This window comes from Eptesicus fuscus, chromosome 17, assembly GCF_027574615.1.
Source record: "Eptesicus fuscus isolate TK198812 chromosome 17, DD_ASM_mEF_20220401, whole genome shotgun sequence".
NCBI lineage: Eukaryota > Metazoa > Chordata > Mammalia > Chiroptera > Vespertilionidae > Eptesicus > Eptesicus fuscus.
Window position 1 is genome coordinate 12,931,163 of NC_072489.1, and position 18,254 is coordinate 12,949,416.

Consider the following 18,254-nt stretch of genomic DNA (forward strand, 5'->3'; position numbering starts at 1 on the left):
CGGCTGCTAAGCAGGACAGGCAGTGGCGGCAAAAACACCCGGCGGGCCGGATAAATGTCCTCGGCGGGCTGCATGTGGCCCGCGGGCCGTAGTTTGAGGACCCCTGGTGTAGAGGGATCAGGAGTGCAGGCTTTGGACTAGACTCCCTGTGTTTGTATCCTGTTTGACCCCCCAGTAACTCTACCACGACCTTAAGCAAGTGATTTAATTTTTCTAACTCTTAGTTGCCTCCTTTCTGAAGTGGGGCTAAGGACAGCCTCAGGGCTGGCGTGGGGACGAACCGAGACAAGCTTGCACAGTGCTTACACATCCAGGCACTAATGGTTAGTGAGGCTCAGACAGCCCAGCAGTTGTCATGGGGAACTGTGTGGCCTCGTCACGCTAGTACAGCTTTCACCTTAGGTCATCAAGGGATTGAGGACAGGTTGGAAGGTCTGGTTTGACCATAATAGCAGCAGCTAACAGAGTGCTGGCTGTGCAGGAGCTGTTTCAAGCCCTGCCTTGCCCATTAATGCAGTTGATCCTCTATGAGGTAAGTACTCCTATTATCCCATTTTACAGATAAGCACATGGAGGGAGGGTGGGAGAGCCTGAGCGACTTACCTGAGGGCACAGAGCTGCTAAGTAGCAGAGTTGGGAGTTGAACCTAGGCCGGCTGGCGCCCCATCGGCATTCTACTCATTACCGCCTTGATTTACAGACAAGGGCCCAGGCGCAGAGTGGGGAAGGGACTTGTGCAGGGTCCTGGCAGGGGAGCACCCTCCGCAGCCCCAGCTTCTCTTCTTCCCACCAGACCCAGCCTAGTGCCGTGCCGGTGGCCGGTGAGCCCTCCGTCGGTTGTGTGCCGGCTGCGGTTCCTCTGGTGTGAGCTAGGAGACGGTCTAGGGTGAGGCAGGTGGCCTGGTGGTGACTCCCCCCTGTGACCAGGCAGCACCTCCCCACTCTCACAGAGCCCCGAGGGGATGGTAGCTTGCCTTCTCCCTCTCTCTTCTCAGGCGCTTTGGGGAGGGGTGGTGCACATCGTCCTGGGACCTGAGCTGTCTCAGGGCAGCTGGCAGGCCAGCCTCAGTGCACCCTCTGGGCTGGCTCCCGGCTGGAACACGTCTCTCAGCGCTGCAGCTTTCACGTGAGAAAGCGTGAGTCACCGCGGCCTCTCGGGCTCCAGGTGAATGGAGCGCTGTGTGAGGGACGAGTCTCTGTCTCTCTCGGGCCCCACAGGCGGGTTACCGCTCATGTGACTTTACTGGAAGTTCTTTTTAAGAGGTCTCCGTGACCCCGTGGGGCTGAGTCACAGAGTAAACAATGTGCAGGGGCCCCAGTGCTCTCGGGAAGGGCGCAGACGGTGCGTGGCCCGGGCCCGGCCCAGAGGGTGCCGCTCTCTCCAGGCCTTCCGCCTTGACGTCGTTTGCGTTCACCTGCTGGCCCTGGCCAGCCACGGACCCTGCATTCTTTCCGACTGCAGACCAGGCCTGGGGCTTGGCAGAAATGCGGAATCTCAGGCCCCACCCTGATCTGCCCAGGTAGAGCCTGCACTTGGACCAGGCTCCGAGGTAACTCCTACAGTCAAGAACCCCTCTCTGGTTCCCAGGCCATGAACCCCCGGGGCGCGCGCTCTGCTCTCCTTTGCTGGAAAGGTTTCCAGATCATCAGCTTTCTCCGGGCCTGGCAGGACCTCTGCGCAGGCGTGCATGAGGCTGCGGGGCATGTCCTGGGGGCAGTGCTTGCTGTCCGTGGGCATGGGGGCAGTGCAGGGGGAGCGCGTTCGCTGAGCCTCTCCTGGAAGTGGAGGATGTGGAGGTGTCAGAACAGGTGGGGTGCAGGTGTCTTGGACATGGCCAAGAGTGAGGGGCTCTGAGGGGCAGAGGCTGCCTGTGAGACAGGACTCCCGGTGGCCTCTAGATCTGATTGTGAAATCCCAGAGGTAGATGACGCTTGACACCCGCCCTCAGAAGCACCGGCTTGGAAAGGAGACCACGTGACTTTGGAGGAGCGTGACTCCTGTGCCAATTCCCGAAAGTCCTGACCACACAGGCCTTTTAAGACCACAGTAGCCGCAGAGACAAAGCATGACCAAGACAATGTCGTCTTCGGGCCCTTTCCACCCCCCGAATGACGTCTAAGGCCCTGGGAACATTGTAAAAGCTGGGCCCTGTCCAATTTTAATCGCTCCTTGCTGGCTCCCCACCCGTAGCTCCCAGGAACCTTGCCAGCTGACTCGGGGGTGGTGATGCCCAGAGATGCAGGCAGAGATGTCACACCGTCCCTGGGTCAGGCCCCAGAGCTCCGGCAGGACGTCGGGGACAGGGGAGAGGAACAGAATGTGTTGGTTGGCCAGTTGACTCCCCCAGCTGGGGTGGGAGATGGGCGGGGAGAGAGAAGGCTGTCTGCCAAGTTTAATTAACAGTGGAAACTCGCCACAGGGGAGGAGAGAGACCATCTGCAGCGGAGGGGCTGCTTACTGGAAGACAGGGCACTGCTGATGCCAGCATGAGGAAGGAGCGAGGCGTTCCTACAGGGAGCGTCCAGCCGAGCACGGGCGCCCTGTCCGCCAAGTTGCAGGCAGGATTGGCTTGAACTCGGAGAACCTGGAGGTGTGAGTGGGAGAGTTTATTTATGCCTGCTTTTCTGAGTTGGCGTCTTTTGAAAACAGTCCACCGGCCTACCAGCTGGCTAGCCTTCCTTGCCCCCATAAATGAAAGAAATTGTTGAGAAAATGGCGATTGGGTTTAAAAATAGGCATCGTGTTGCCCTCTTGTTCTTTGAAGATGTCATGGTCTGCCTGAACTGCATCTGACTTTATTTCGTGGATCCCTACACAACACTCGACATTTATGATCTGGGGAGAGAGATCATTTGAGAAGTTTGTGATGCTCATTGTTTAAAACAAAAATGCAGAGGTGTTGAATGGACAGTAAAATAAATTCAGTGTGGGTTGAACTTGGAATACAGGAGGTATTTCTTTGAACATTGCTGTTCATGTTTTAGTAGCACCCGGGAATTTCAGGGCTGAATAGGGTTTTCTGGTTCTGGCCTCCTTCTGATGATGTGCAAGACCCCTCTGGTTCCCAGCCAGGGGCGCTTGGGGCAGCACGGACTGCTTGGCCACCCTGACCTGGAGCTTTCTCCACACTTCCCTGCTGTTCCCAGCGCTGCTGCGGGAGACCATGTGGAACAAATGGAATCCCTTCTGACAGTCCTACTTGAAGACAAAACAGCGGCCCACTCCCCAACTCCATCTCTTCAATCCACGCGAAACACCTGTAGGTTCTTCAGAGAGTCTCACAAAATGTGATGATGAGGTCACTGGTCTTTCCTGGCCACTGTTCTAGTTTCTGCCATTACCAAAGTCCCCCTTTTCTTCTCTTCGTTCTCTCTCCTTTCATCTGTTCTCATGTGGGCACACCTGCTAGCTCAGATGCACCGCTTGGCCATCTCTCTGCCCTCCATGTGTGGTCTTTTTCTTCTCCCCCCACAATTTTCCCCTTCCCCTGGGGCCTCTCCTGCTCCCTCCCCTCCTTCTCTCCCTCTCCTCAGTCTACTCCCATCTCTCTTTCCTTTCCCTTCTGAGTATGTGTTGCATGTATGGGGTGGCTAGTCAAGAATAGAGATGGGAGCGAACCCCTTAAATTTGGCCCCACATTTCTGGTCCTGGAGCCCTAGATATTAGTTCTTGGCCGCTTTCTGACACTTAAGTCCTAAGGCTTGTTCAAAGGCTTTATTGCTAAAATCCCATCCTGAGTTCACCCACCATGCCCAGTACACACCCCTCTTCATTATAGTTCTTTTGGAACAAAACATCGCATTCCTCCATTATCTTGTTTTGATTGACCCACCATCTCTGCGTGTTGTGCTTTTTTAAACTCCCAGTTTAGTCTCCGAGTCTGTTCACCCTCTTAACTTTGTGTCACCCATAGTCTTGATAAGCAAGGCACAGCTCAGTGGAGAGTGGAATCGCTGAGGTGAGGCAGGTGCAGGACCCCCCGTAAGACTAAGCCGCTTGACTGACTGCTTCATCTTACAGACCAGGACAGAGTTTCAGAAAACGGAAGTGATTTGCTCAGCATCACCCAGCTCCTCACGCCTGGACACGAGCTGGGTTCAGAAACTGGGTTTCCTGACCCAGAGGCTTTTCCTGATGCTAGGCGCAAATATCCTGTCTGAAAATATCGGAATTCAAACCAAACCATAGTGGTTGTGTGTCTGTAGCCAGGAGTTGTGTGTCTATAACATTGTGTTGACAAACAACAACAACAATGAAAGGTGCTACTCCCTGGCTTCGAGGACAGTGTAATTGCTCCAAACTTGATGAGTAACTTTTATTTTATTATTTTTATTTAATAAATCTTTATTGCTCAGATTATTACAATTGTTCCTCCTTTTTCCCTCCATAGCTCCCCTCCAACTGGTTCCTACTCCCCCCCACTGTTCTCATCCATAGGTGTACGATTTTTGTCCAGTCTCTTCCCACACCCCCACACCCCTATCCCCCCCGAGAATTGTCAGTCCACTCCCTTTCTTTTTTTTTTTTAATTTCTTTATTGATTAAGGTGTCACATATTTGTCCTCATCCCCCCATTCCCATCCCACCCCTCTCCCCACGCATGCCCCAATCCCCTGTTGAACTTAACCATTGGATAGGCTTATATGCATGCATACAGGTCCTTTGGTTGAACTCTCCCCCTCCCCCCACCCTCCCCCTACCCTCCCCTATCCTCCCTCTGAGGCCCGATAGTCCGATCGATGCCTCCTTGCTTCTGGTTCTGTTCTTGTTCCTCAGTCTATGTTGTTCATCATTTCCCCTAGATGAGCGAGATCATATGTCACTAGATATATACTAATAAGAACTGAATGTGAGACGAGCAATAATAGTTATGCTGACAGGCAAATGAATCAATCTGTAGCGAGCTTCCCCCTGGACCAACAGTTCTTTTGAGACCCAATTTCACTGTCCAGTAGTTCCTTATGTGTACATGTCAGCACTGACCCCTCAGCTCTGGATGGTGGACAAATGGTGGTAATGGAGGTCCGACTCCCTCTGGTTTGGTCTCGACCGAACCCAGGGGCACGGCGTCACCCGGACTAAGGGGCACGTGGCCTCACCCATACCCAAGGGGCGCGTGGTCTCACCCGGGCCTGGGACCCAGCCTCACCCGGATGGATCCAGGGGCGCACGGCCTCACCCGGACCCAGGATCTGGCTTCACCCGTACCCAGGGACGCTTGGCCTCTCCCAGACCCAGGGGCATGTGGCCTCACCCGGGCCTAGGTGCACGAGGCCTCATCCGGATCCAGGGACACATGGTCGCACCCGGACCCAGCCACTCCCTTTCTATGCCCCTGATTCTATTATATTCACCAGTTTATTCTGTTCATTAGATTTTTTTATTCACTTGATTTTTAGAATCACTTGTTGATAGATATGTATTTGTTGTTCATAATTTTTATCTTTATCTTTTTCTTCTTCTTCCTCTTCTTAAAGAATACCTTTCAGCATTTCATATAATACTGGTTTGGTGGTGATGAACTCCTTTAGCTTTTTCTTATCTGTGAAGCTCTTTATCTGCCCTTCAATTCTGAATGATAACTTTGCTGGGTAGAGTAATCTTGGTTGTAGGTTCTTGCTAGTCATCACTTTGAATATTTCTTGCCATTCTCATCTGGCCTGCATAGTTTCTGTTGAGAAATCAGCTGACAATCGTATGGGTGCTCCCTTGTCGGTAACTAACTGTTTTTCTCTTGCTGCTTTTAATATTCTTTCTTTGTCTTTTGGTCTTGGCATTTTAATTATGATGTGTCTTGGTGTGGTCCTCTTTGGATTCCTTTTGTTTGGGGTTCTGTGCACTTCCTGGACTTGTAAGTCTATTTCTTTCACCAGGTGGGGGAAGTTTTCTGTCATTATTTCTTCAAATAGGTTTTCAGTATCTCTCTCTCTCTCTTCTTCTGGCACCCCCATTATTCTGATGTTGGTACGCTTCAAGTTGTCCCAGAGGCTCCTTACACTGTCTTCATATTTTTGGATTCTTTTTTCTTTTTGCTTTTCTGGTTGAGTGCTTTTTGATTCTTTGTATTTAAAATCTTTGCCTTGATTCTTGCGATCCTCTAGTCTGCTGTTAGATCTCTGTATAATATTTTTTATTTTAGTCAGTGTATGTTTAATTTCTAGTTGGTCCTTTTTCATATCCTCGAGGGTCTCGCTAAATTCATCGGCCTTTTCTAGAAAATTCTTGAAAAACCTTATAACCGTGGTTTTGAACTCTATATCCAGTCATTTGCTTTCCTCCATTTCTTTCATTTGTGACCTGTTTCTTTGTCTCCGCATTTTGGCTGCTTCCCTGAGTTGATAGAGTGCCTTTGTGTGCTAGGTGTCCTATAGGGCCCAGTGGCTCAGCCTCCCCAGTTACCTGAGGTGGACACTCTTGGTGCACCCCTTTGTGGGCTGTGTGCACAGTCTTGTTGTAGTTAAGCCTTGATTGTTGTTGGTATTATTGGGAGGAATTGACCTCCAGGCCAATTGGCTGTGAGGATCAGCTGTGTCTATGCTGGGAGAACTTCTGTGCTGGAGACACCCTTATGAGACAAGACTTGCAAAAGCCTCTGTGCTCAGCTTGGATGGGGCGGAGTCTCAGGGTGGAGCAGATAGCATTGGTTTCCCGTCAGCCCTGCCCTAATAGGCCCCTGTGTCTCAGTGTCCCGTGGTAATCGCTGCAAGCACCTCTGAGAGAAAGCCGCCCTCGAGTTCTGCCGGCTGCCAGACAGTCCAGTTTCTCCCCTAATGAGTCTGGGTCCCCAGAGTCTCGCCCGGAACTGGAGTTCAGTGCAGTCAGGAGCTTTTGTCTCCCTCCCGCTTGAGAAAGCCAGCTGCGTACTCAGTTGCCAGTCCTCCCTGCGTGCGTGTCTCAGTACCTCTGCCTCCTGCAGCTTCTCTGAGTCTCAGTGTGCTTTTCTTTTTCAGAATTTCCACTCAGCCAGCCTTCCTGTGGTTCTGGATGATGTCCATTTTGTCTTTTAGTTGTAGTTTTGAAGTTGTTGTGCGAGGCAGCAGTTTAGGTGTTTACCTATGCCGCCATCTTGGTTTCTCTCTTGATGAGTAACTTTTAATAAGGAGGTAGACACTGGCTAAATTATTAAGGACTGAGCTTGAATACAGTTAGAACCTAAGAACAGAGTAGTCTGGCAAAAACCACAGGTAGTTCACCGACGGTCAATTTATGCTGCTACTCTCTGCATGGAAGCCAGAATTATACTGATACTAATCTGTGGGGACTCCTCACTGCATTTAACCTGGGCATGCTCCCTCGCTGAGCTTTCCCCAGATGTCCCAGTAGGAAGCCAGCTGGCATTACAAGTTCCACTCTGCCCGCACATACATTAGCCTCCAGAGCTGAGGGTGCGGAAGGTGAGGCAGAGGCAAGGCAGAGACACCAAAGACTCGTCCCTGCTGACGGCCCTGCCCTGCCTGGCCCTTGGGATTCGGTTTCTGGCCCCTGGTGCAGTGCCGGTTCTCAGCCTGGTGATGACTGAAGGTCAGTTGGTCCGGCAGTGGTCTGGGGTATAGACAGGAGGCCCCTTGGGGTTAGTAACAAATGCTCTCCCTTTCTGCCCCCAGGCTCCACCTACAGCGTCTTGTCCATCATGCCCTCCGACTCCGAGAGCAGCAGCTCCCTCAGCAGTGTGGGTGAGTACCACCTCCTGGCCCCTCCTTCCTGTAGAGCCGGCGGGCCAGGGTCTGGGTGTGAGCCAGGGCAGCCCCCGGGTCCATGGGATGGGAAGCTGGCCCTCACCTTTGATATTACTCATGGGCTTATCTTGCGTTTATTCCATTTACATTTTCTCGTCAGCAATATGTCATCTTCGTGCAGAGGGCAGGAATCTGGCTCTGGCCGTAGAAGGGTGGTGGGTGCCGAGGGAGGCACGTGTTTTGCAGTTTCTTCACTTGTCAGGGCACAGGACTTCTCCGTGAGCTCCCCCGTCCCCCACCAAGGCCACCCTTCCTACAGGGAGATTTCCACTCAGGGAGGAGAGTCTCTTGCCAGAGGTTCCAGAGCTTGTGGGGGGCAGGCCTTGCTGGCCGTGTGCTCTCTGGGTGACAGCTGAGACCCCTCCAGGTGCCAGAGTGGGCTTGGGATGTGGTGGTGACCATAGATGACCGGGCTTGTGCATCTTAGGGTCTGTGCGGGGGCGGAGGGGGGGACAGTTACACATTTTTACAAAAAGTGAGGTCAGAGTGATCAGAAGGGGAGACAGGTACAGTAGGGGTACTACTATATATTCATTTGCTATGGCTGCCATAGGAAGTACCACAGACAGTATGGCTTGTACGACAGAAAGGGATTCTCTCGCAGTTCCGGAGGCTAGAGGTCTGAGACCAAGGTGTGGTGTTGGCAGGGCCGTGCCCTCTGAAGGGTTCAGGGGAGGGTCTGTTCCGGGCCTCTCCTGGCTGCTGGCGGCTCCTAGCAGTCTTCGATGTTCCTTGGCTGGTAGGTGCATCGCCCAGTCTGTCCAAGCCTTCTTCCTCACATGATGCTCTCTCTGTGTCTCTCCAAATTTCTCCTCTTAATAGGACACCAGTCATATTGGTTTAGGGGCCCTCCTTACTCCTCCAGTGTGACCTCATTGTAACTTGATCATATGTAAAAACCGTATTTCCAAATGAGGTCACATTCACATTTACAAGGGATTAGGACTTGAGCTTCTTTTTGGAAGACAAAATTCAGCCCCTCACAGGTTTCCTCATCTTGTGTAGGGTTCAGGGAGGACTCTTCTGGGACCATAATTCAGAGCTACTGAGTCTCTATCACTTTATCCTTCCTGCTTTGGGTCCAGGAGACACATTGATTGCATGATGGGATTGTTGGAATTTCGAACTTGGGACTGGCTTTCAGGAAGCACATGGGGTGTGCAGTTGGGATGAGGAGAGCAGTGAGGTGCGGCTTTTGTAAAGCTGTGAACTGGTTCAGTCCTGAGTTTGTACCCCTTGCCTCTCTCATGCTTCACCCTTTTCCGGCTTCCTGTTACTTGGGAACAAGGTACAATGATCTAACTTATTCAACTTCACATCCACTTCAAGGCTTAACCCAGCACCTTTCCTGGGAGCATTTGCATTTTAAAAGGGGGCTCCAGAGAGAGGTCTTGCTTAAACTACAGCGAGCTAGAGCAGGAGGTGTTTTTCCAGACCTCGCACGCCTGGAAGAAGCCTTGTCAGTACTTAGTTCTGCACACACTGGTGGTCCTTGGCATGGAGGGGTCATCAGTGTCCCCAGATCTTGTTAGCAGGCAGACAGGGAGCACGCTGTGTCCAGATCTTAATGCTGCAAGACCGGGTTGCATCCCTCAGGTCCAACCCTCTTCACTTCACAGGAACAGGGTTTGCTTCTCTCGCTCTTCTGCATGCAGGTGACGCGTCCTTGGGTGGCTAGCTCCACTTTTTTTTTTTTTTTTTTAAATATTTTATTGATTTTTTACAGAGAGGAAGAGAGAGGGACAGAGAGCTAGAAACATTGATGAGAGAGAAACATCGACCAGCTGCCTCCTGCACACCCCCTACTGGGGATGTGCCCGCAACCAATGTATATGCCCTTGACCAGAATCGAACCCGGGACCTTTCAGTCTGCAGACCGACGCTCTATCCACTGAGCCAAACCGGTTTCGGCTAGCTCCACTTTTTCACCGGCTGATGTGAATGTCCTCATGGCTGCAGCAACAGGGATTACCGACTCACACCGCCTTTAACAATAAAGAAATGCATGACTTTGAACAGTAAGAAGTGAGCATCCAAAGTGTGGTGTCCTCCCCCTCAGGCTGATGGGGACAGTGTCCCGGGCCCTAATGTCCATTATGAGAGCCACAGGCCATAGGTGGCTTTTTAATTCAAAATAATTAAAATGAAATAAAATTTCTAGTTTCAACAGTCACACTAACCACATTTCAAGTGCTGTCTGACCACCTGTGGCTAGTGGCTACCGTACTGGACAGAGCAGGTAAAAACATCTCTGTCACATGAACAGTCCAGAGGACAAGAGGGCTGTCTCCTTATGAGCAGAGAAGCCTTCCCCAGAACTCCCTCAGCCTAGTCTCCTCTCACCGAATCGCTTGTCTGTGTCTGAACCGGTGCTCACCCAGTGTGGCCCCTGGACCAGCAGCCCTCAGGCACATGTTAGAAATGCAGGTTCCAGGCTCCACCTCCTGCCTGCTATATCAGAAGCTCTGAGCGTGGGCCCCGTGTGTAGGCGCCCTCCTGGTCTGGGTTGGGTGGGCCTAACCTCAGCCCTGGCAAGAGAACTGGAATGTGGGGGCTGCCATGGACCGGCCCTGGGTGTGGAATGAATGGTGGGGTCAGCCGGGGAACCACGGCGGCCCCTCCTGGAGAATCCCTCCTGGCTCAGCCTTCGCCCAGTGCCGGCAGCCCTCCCTTTCCCCGGGGGCGCTGGCAAGTCAGACGGAGACTGGCTGTTTCTGTTTGAACCTAAGGAAAGGCAAGAGGAAGGTCTTAGAATGAAAATATCGCCTCTGCTCTTCCATGTTTATCTCCCTAACGAAGAACATTTGGGGAGAGAATGGCAAGTTGTGTTCAGCATAAGAGAAGCTGGTAGATGAAACCTTGAGTATATAACATTTTCTTAACGTTGGGTCCCCTGGTTGGCGTTAGATCCTTAGGTGGTCTGCCTCGTTTCGGCTCTCCAGCTTGATCCCACTGATACCTCACCATGCCTTTGCCAACTAATGGTTTTAGAGGCTGCAGTGTCTTTCTGTTGAGGTCTCTCCAGGCAGCTTCCTTCCTTCCTTCCTTCCTTCCTTCCTCCCTCCCTCCCTCCCTCCCTCCCTCCCTCCCTCCGTCCCTCCCTTCCTTCCTTCCTTCCTTTTTTTACAGTGTAAAATTTTTATATTTAGAATTAGGCAGCGGGACTCATTTTAGATGATCCCAGTTTTGTTGGCAACATCCAAAGCATCATTGTCAGGAGCCAGTCGAACATATGCCTTCTTCTCTCCATCAGGCCTCATCAGGGTGCTGACCTCGGCCACCTCAATGTCATAGAGCTTCTTCACAGCCCGTCTGATCTAGTGCTTGTTGGCCTTGACATCCACAATGAACACAAGTGTATTGCTGTCTTCTTTCTTCTCCAGGGCTGACTCGGTAGTCAGGGGGAATGGATGGTGGCATAGTGGGCAGGCTTGTTTCTCCTGGTGCGCTTTTCCGAGGATATTTGGGCGGCCTGCGGAGCCTCAGTGTCTGGCCGTCGGAAGGTGGGTGACGTGCGGATCTTTTTTGAGTGGCTGTGGACGCCTTTCAGCACTGCTTTCTTTGCCTTCAAAGCCTTTGCTTTGGCTTCGGCTTTGGGGGAGACAGGGGCTTCCTCTTTAGCTTTTGGCACCTTCTTCGCCATCTTTGTAAAAAGCTCCAGGCAGATTTCATCAGCTGAGTGTGGTGGCTTCTTCGAGGCCCTCCTCCATCCCGTGCAGCACTTTGCTAAGGAACCTGCCCCACGGGGAGGCCCCAGGGTTCTGCTGGGATTGCACACTCCTTTCAGGCAATCCACGTGTTTTCCTCCCCATACATCTGCACCTGACTTCTCTGGTGCCTTTTAGTTCTCGTCGCGAATAACTGGGGAAGTTTTAAGTAGAGACATTCTCGGGTGGCATTTATAAGATGAGGCTTAAATGTCATCCAAATTGAAGTAACAAGAGGGATTTCTCATTGAACAGAGAGTTCTCCGGCTGGTTGGCAGGGCACGGAGCCTGAGGGCGTCCTTCGTGTCCCAGTGATCATTTCTTGACAGCGCAGCTTCTGGTTGACAGGGAAGGTGGAGGCAGGGCTGCACCCCGACTCCGTGCGCCCTCTGGCCCTTCCTTCTCTGGTCCTTTGGGACCAGGGGCCTGTTTTCTCTCAGTTCAACAGAGGAATAGAAGCATCTCTCCTCTTGGAGCGTGCGTTCCGTCTCGTAGGGATTCCACTGGGGCCTGGCCCCTGACCTTAGAGTCCAGCCAGTGTCTCAGTCCATCCAGGCTGCTCTAACAGAACGGATGGCTCAAAGACAAGCATTTATTTCTCTGCGTTCTGGAGCCTGGGAAGTCCGAGATCAAGGTGCTAAGGCAGCTGCAGTGCCTGGTGAGGCTCATTTCCTGGCTCAGTGATGGCAGCTTCCCGCTGGGACCTACCTGGCAGAGTTGGGAGAGAGCTCTCTCTGGGGGTGGGGTTCCTTTATGACACATTAATCCCATTCATAAGAGCTCCAAACTCATAAACTAATCACCCCCAAAAGGACCCACCTCCTAATATCACACCCTCAGGGGTAGGATTTCAACATAGGAATTTGGGGGACGGACACAAACATTCAGACCTTGGCAGCAGAGATAAGCTACTGGCCATTCTGCCCTGTGAAACAGAAAAGAACAGCCCGGGAAGGAGCAGCTGTTTCTGATGAGTGCTCCAGAGTGAGTTTCGGGGAGGGGGCCCTTCAGGTGGGCCTCCAAGGCATGGCTCAGGAAGCAGTCGGCTGGCTCTGTGTGTCTAGGCTTGGGTTTCTGCCAAGCAGATCCTGAGTTTAGGACTCAGAGCAAGTAGCTTATCTGGGAGGAGAACTGGGAGCAGGGCAAGGCTACAGCTGCTGCTTGGAATCTCACCTCCTCTCCCTGAGTCCTGGGAGGAGCTGAGCTGTAGGCTGCAGGACCAAGGAGGCCGTGACCCTGGGCTCCATAGTCAGGGAAGGGGCCCTCCCTGCGTTTCATCAAAGGGTGATGCCTTTAAGTGCAGTGGCTGGTGGACAGCCAGTAAAACAAGGAAGGAAAAGCCCTAGCTGGTTTTGCTCAATGGATAGAGCGTCGGCCTGCGGACTGAAGGGTTCCAGGTTCGATTCCAGTCAAGGGCACATGCCTGGGTTGCAGCCTCGATCCCCAGTAGGGGCTGTGCAGGAGGCAGCCGATCAATGACTTCTCTCATCATTGATGTTTCTCTCTCTCTCTTCTCCCTTCCTCTCTCTGAAATAAAAACAACAACAAAAAACAATACAAACAAACAAAAAACAAGGAAGGTAAAGCTATGCTGGGCCACAAATGCAGCTTTGGTCCAGACCAGAGGTTCTCTAGCCTTATCAGGCATCAGGATCACCTGGAGGGGATCACCCCAGGGTTTCTGATCAGTGGGTCTGAGTGGGGCCTGAAATGTGCATTTCTAACAAATTCTTTCCTGATGCTAAGATGCTTCCAGAAGCACTGGCTCCGGGTGTGGGGCTGTTTCCCGCTGGCCCTGGCTCTCCTGGCTGGAGCGGAGGTTGGCTTGGGTTTGCTGCCTGCTGCCAGTGATGACCTCGTCCTGCTGCTCCTTTGCTTCTCCCCTGACAGCCAGGGCCTGGAGGTGGCCAGAAAGTTTACCTGGACATCCTCACTCCACCTCACCACATTTAGCCACTACCAACGTCCTCCTTGGCTCTGGCACCATGCCACAGGGCTCTGAAGCAGAGCTGCCACCTGTCCAGCTGTAAATAAGACAGAGGGGCAGCCTTTGGGGCTGGCTGCTGGAGTGTGGTGATGAGGGAGCCAAGGACAAAGGGGCTATGGCCAAGAAGCCCACCCAGCTGCCAGGCTGCTCACTGAGCCTCGTGGTCTATGGGGGTGGCCACATCAGCTGGGGCAACAAGGAGGAGGAGCCAGGACTCCTGTGATGGAGACAGGGCTCTGCCCGCTCTGGTTCTGCTGCTCCCCTCACGCCAGGGCCCAGGTGAGTGATGGCTCTTTGTCCAGAGTCCAGGGCCTGTGCCAGCTCTCCTGCATCTCCCTCCACCCCTTTGAGGCCATTCAGTGCGATCACATCCCTTACCCCCTGAATCCCGTCTGGGACACCAAAAAGGAAAAGAAAATCTGCCTTTAAGTGGGTTCCAGACTTGGGAAGAAGGGGTGAAGCTGGGGAGAATGGACAGTTTAGCATTTGAGTCCAAAAGAACAACTGGACTGGATAGGAGAGAGAAGTGGCATTTGGATTTTTTTTGACAACTCACTTTTTAAAAACATTTACCTTTATTGTAGAAAATATTTCAGGTGTTCCCCTCCGCCCCCATTAACCCTGTCTTCCCAGTCCAACCCCCTGCCCAGGCCTTCCCCCCACTATTGTCTGTCCATGGGCTATGCATGTATGCATTTACGTTCATTGATTAATCTCTTCCCGCTGCCCCCTTCTCTCTGGAATACGTTGGACAATTCCCTCTTATTTGTTCGTTATTTAAGATGTTTATCAGGACTGAGCGACTGGAGAAGGGCTCACAGTTCCCATCTCTGCACCAGCCACTCCACTCCTCGGATGTGGCTTCAGTTTAGGGCCCCACAGCTGTAGTTTTTTTTAACTTCATTTTTATGTTAAGGTATAAATTACATACAGTAACATTTATCCCTTTTAGCATATAGTTCAATGAGTTGTGACAAACTCTTGACCATTTAACCACTGTCACAATGAAGATACAGAACAGTTCCTTCACCCGAAACATTTCCTTCTGTGGCTTTGTAGTTTGCCTTCCACCTTCTACCCCCCGCGTCTGGCAGCCACTGACCTCTTCCTGCCGCTAGAGTTTTACCTTTTCCTGAGTATCATGAATGGGATCCTGTAGTACAAGCATGTCAAACCCGCCGGCTGCGAGTTTGACATGCTTGCTGTAGTATGTAGCCTCCTGAGTCTGGCTTCTCTCACATGGCACACATGGCATTTGTGGTTTCCCCATGCTGTTGTGTATATTGGTAGTTTGATCAGTTGTCCATTCATTTTTACTGTTGAGTAGTATTCCATTGTAGAAATGCTGTTGTTTATCCATTCACCAGCTTCTTTCTACAAACAGTTGTGTGCGGGTTTTGCGTGAACATAAATGTTCATTTCTCCTGTGTAAATAGTTTGGCGGGGGGTGGGATCATGTGTAGTACAATAAACGTGTGTTTAACTTTATAAAAGGCTATCGAAGTGTTTTTTTAAAGTGGCTGTATCATTGTGTATCCTACCAGCAGTGTTTGAGAATTCCAGTTTCTCTGCATCCTTGTCAGCATTTGGTGTTGCTACTTTTTAAAAAAATAATTTTTAAAAAGTATTTTTATTTCATGGAGGAAGGGAGAGAGAGAGATGGAACTATCAATGATGAGAGAGAATCATTGATCGGCTGCCTCCTGCACATCCCTCTGGGGATCAAGCCCACAACCCGGGCATGTGCCCTTGGCCGGAATCGAACCCAGGACCCTTCAGTCCGCAGGCTGAGACTCTATCCACTGAGCCAAAGCAGGTAGGGCTGGTGTTGCTACTTTTTACTGTCAGCTGTTCTGATAGTGACACAGGGACTTGATAGCTGTCTTCAGTACTTGCAGGTCTGTTGTGTAGAAAAGGAATTGCAGTTGTACCTTGTGGCCCTTTGGGGCAGAGCGAGGGTCAGTGGGGGAAATAGAGGGACAGCTTTTAACTCACGCAGAGAATCACTCCGTGGGGAAAGATTGGATGGGCTTTGTGTGAGGGAAGGAGTGTGCTCCCTCACTGTGGAGGGTTCAAACAGTCTTGATGGCATTTGGGGGATTCTGCTAACGATTTGGATGGGAGGACAGCATCATCTTCCAAATTCCTTTCAACCTTGAGATGGAAGTAAAAGGGGAAATCTTTATTTTTAGTTGACTGGGGTGGAGTGGGTTTTCTGCAGAACTTGCTGTTATTTTGGAACTTCCTGGCTTAGCACATCTGGGGACTCTTCCTGAGGGCCCGTGGCCTCCTCTGTCCTCCTCCTTCCTTACTGTGAAGCACAGGGGTGCCCAGGCCACACTCACCCCATCAGGGAGCGGCTGTCTGATGGCTTCTCAGGCCTGGGCGGCCTCACTTTTGTGTTTCCTGTGTGCTCCAGCCTTGGGGCAGGAGAAGGGGCACAGGAGGCGCCCCTGTCAGGAGGCCGTGCAGCGCAGGGGGAGGCCCTGGCTCTGGAGTTAGAGCTGAGTGTTGTGTGGGGTCCGCTGCTTCCCTAGCTGCACAGTCTTTTTGGACGTCATTTTCTCACAGGGTGGTAATAGCAGGCACCTGGGCGGGTGGCGTGGGGATGAAGGAGGTCAGGATGGAGGGTTTAGCACAGAACCCAGCGCCAGGCTGTGGTGGGCAAATGTGGGCACTCACTTCATCGTCTGCGTGATCCACTGCCCCAGACCCTCACCCTGCTAGGGACGGACCGGAGGCCGTGGCTGTGCATGGTGACAGAGCTATGGTCCCCGCTTTCTCCTGCTGCTTCTCTCCAGCTTCTGCGGAAGCTAAGGGACACATGCACCTTCTGTCTCTTCATGTGTGACATGGGGTGAGAATCCTGATCTCCCTGGAGGCAGGTCTCTGCCCCTGGTGGTTTTTTGTTCCCGAACTCGAGATGTGATGCTTCTCGGATACTTCGTGCGCTTGGGCGTAGCACCGAGCGGCTGTTCTCAAAGCATGGCCAGTGTCCCCGAGGTCTCCTCAGGGGCCAGTGAGGTCCAAACCGTTTCTCATTGACACGTAGGTGTCACTTGCTCCTCCACGCTCACACACTCACTGTGGGTGGGGTTTTCTGAAGGTTCGTCATGGCGTGCCATCCTGCACAGACACGAGGTAAGCCGGGCACCAAGCGGCATAAGGATGCCCCACCGTGCTGCTCTTCTTAACAGCATTTTTTGTTTTGTAATAGAAAGGGTAGTTCATTTTTAATTTAAAAAATCTTATGTAGCCGAAACCGGTTTGGCTCAGTGGATAGAGCATCGGTTTGCGGACTGAAAGGTCCCAGGTTTGATTCCGGTCAAGGGCATGTACATTGGTTGCGGGCACATCCCGGTAGGGGGTGTGCAAGAGGCAGCTGGTCGATGTTTCTCTCTCATCAATGTTTCTAGCTCTCTGTCCCTCTCCTTTCCTCTCTGTAAAAAATCAATAAAATATTAAAAAATAATTATTAAAAAATAAAATAAAAAATCTTATGTAAATAGGTAGTAGGTGTTTGCTTATTTTAAAACTAGATTTTCAGAATTCGTAGTTTTAATTTCTAATCTGGTAGATAGTGTTAGGTAGATGTAGCCCATGTAAACAAAAGCTCTTTGCAGTCCTTAGTCATGTGTAAGAGTATAGAGAGGACCGAACATCAAAACGTTTGGGAACTTTCAGGTTAAGGCCTTGGCTCTGGGGTCAGGTCCGTAGAGGGAGGCTCAGTGCTGTCATCTACTGACTCAGCGACCTGGGCGCGTTGCTTAGCTTTGACAAGGTTGGGTGTCCTGATCTGTAAGATGGGAATGACAGCAGTATTTTCCTTAAGGGGATTGGATGGGATGATGTATGGAAAGCATTTCAGGCACGAAGTAAGTGCTACTCATGGTTGTCATTTGGGAGGCAGGGAGGCGTGATGGCAGTGTTCGTGCACCGAATCTATTTGAATTGATGAACTAACCTTGCTGGTCCTCAATTTTCTCACCTGTAAAATGGGGTGACAATATTAGTACCCGCCTGGGGTTGTTGGGAAGCTGGAGTTAATGTCTGGGACATTTGTGTTGTCTGCGCTGTGAACATTAACTGCCCCCTTTCCGGGTGCTCTCTGAGCCTCTTCATCCCACTCGCTTAGGTTTGTCAGTCTTCCACAGGTAGTTTCCCCCGGAGTTCAGAGGGTGACTCATGGGCATCTCCCGGAGGGGCACCGGACACATGTCCAGAGGAAGCCCCACTTGTGAGAACCTCGTAAGTGATGCAAATCAGATGACAGTGAAGACCTGGCCCTGGGCTCACCTCATAAAAGTGACTTCATTTGCCAGAGAGCAAGAAGTTATGCAGCCCACACACAGCTGCAACAAGCCTTTTCCCAAAACTCCGGGGGCAGGGGTGAGGATGCAGGGTGTTTGGGGGAAGGCGAGGGAAAGCGTCAGGCTGTGGAGCAGAACCATGTGGGGAGGAAGATGGGAAGGGCTGATCTGGGCCCCACTTTAGAGAACATTCTGACCCCAGAGTTCTGGCCCGGAGTACAGGAGTCCTGGGGCGTAGGGTGTGGTGGTTTTAAAATAACATGCACTACGGGGGGTACTAGATTTAGGTGGTTGGGGTACCAGTGTTGGGTAACCTAAGCTGAGCATGAGGCTCCTACCTCAGACCAGGGTATGGCTTGTCACCACAGCGTGGAGCTCCCCATCCTCCCTGGAACTCCTGGGAAATGCGAGGCCACACCCGGGTGCCCCTCTTTTGTCTTGGTGGGGACACTTGGTTTTTGTGAACAGCCAGCCAACAAGGGTCAGCTGGGGGTGTGGGGGGTCAGGATGGCA

General features: G+C 51.9%; 1 protein-coding gene across 1 annotated transcript in view; it reads left to right on the forward strand.

Moving 5' to 3' along the window:
* The window catches only part of DLG5 (discs large MAGUK scaffold protein 5), a 112,227-nt gene that overhangs the window by 40,432 nt on the left and 53,541 nt on the right, over positions 1-18,254 (forward strand). Inside the window, exon 2 of the mRNA XM_008145304.3 lies at positions 7,606-7,674. Within this exon, the coding sequence (XP_008143526.2) occupies positions 7,606-7,674 (69 nt within the window). The remainder of the gene's footprint in view (positions 1-7,605; positions 7,675-18,254) is intronic.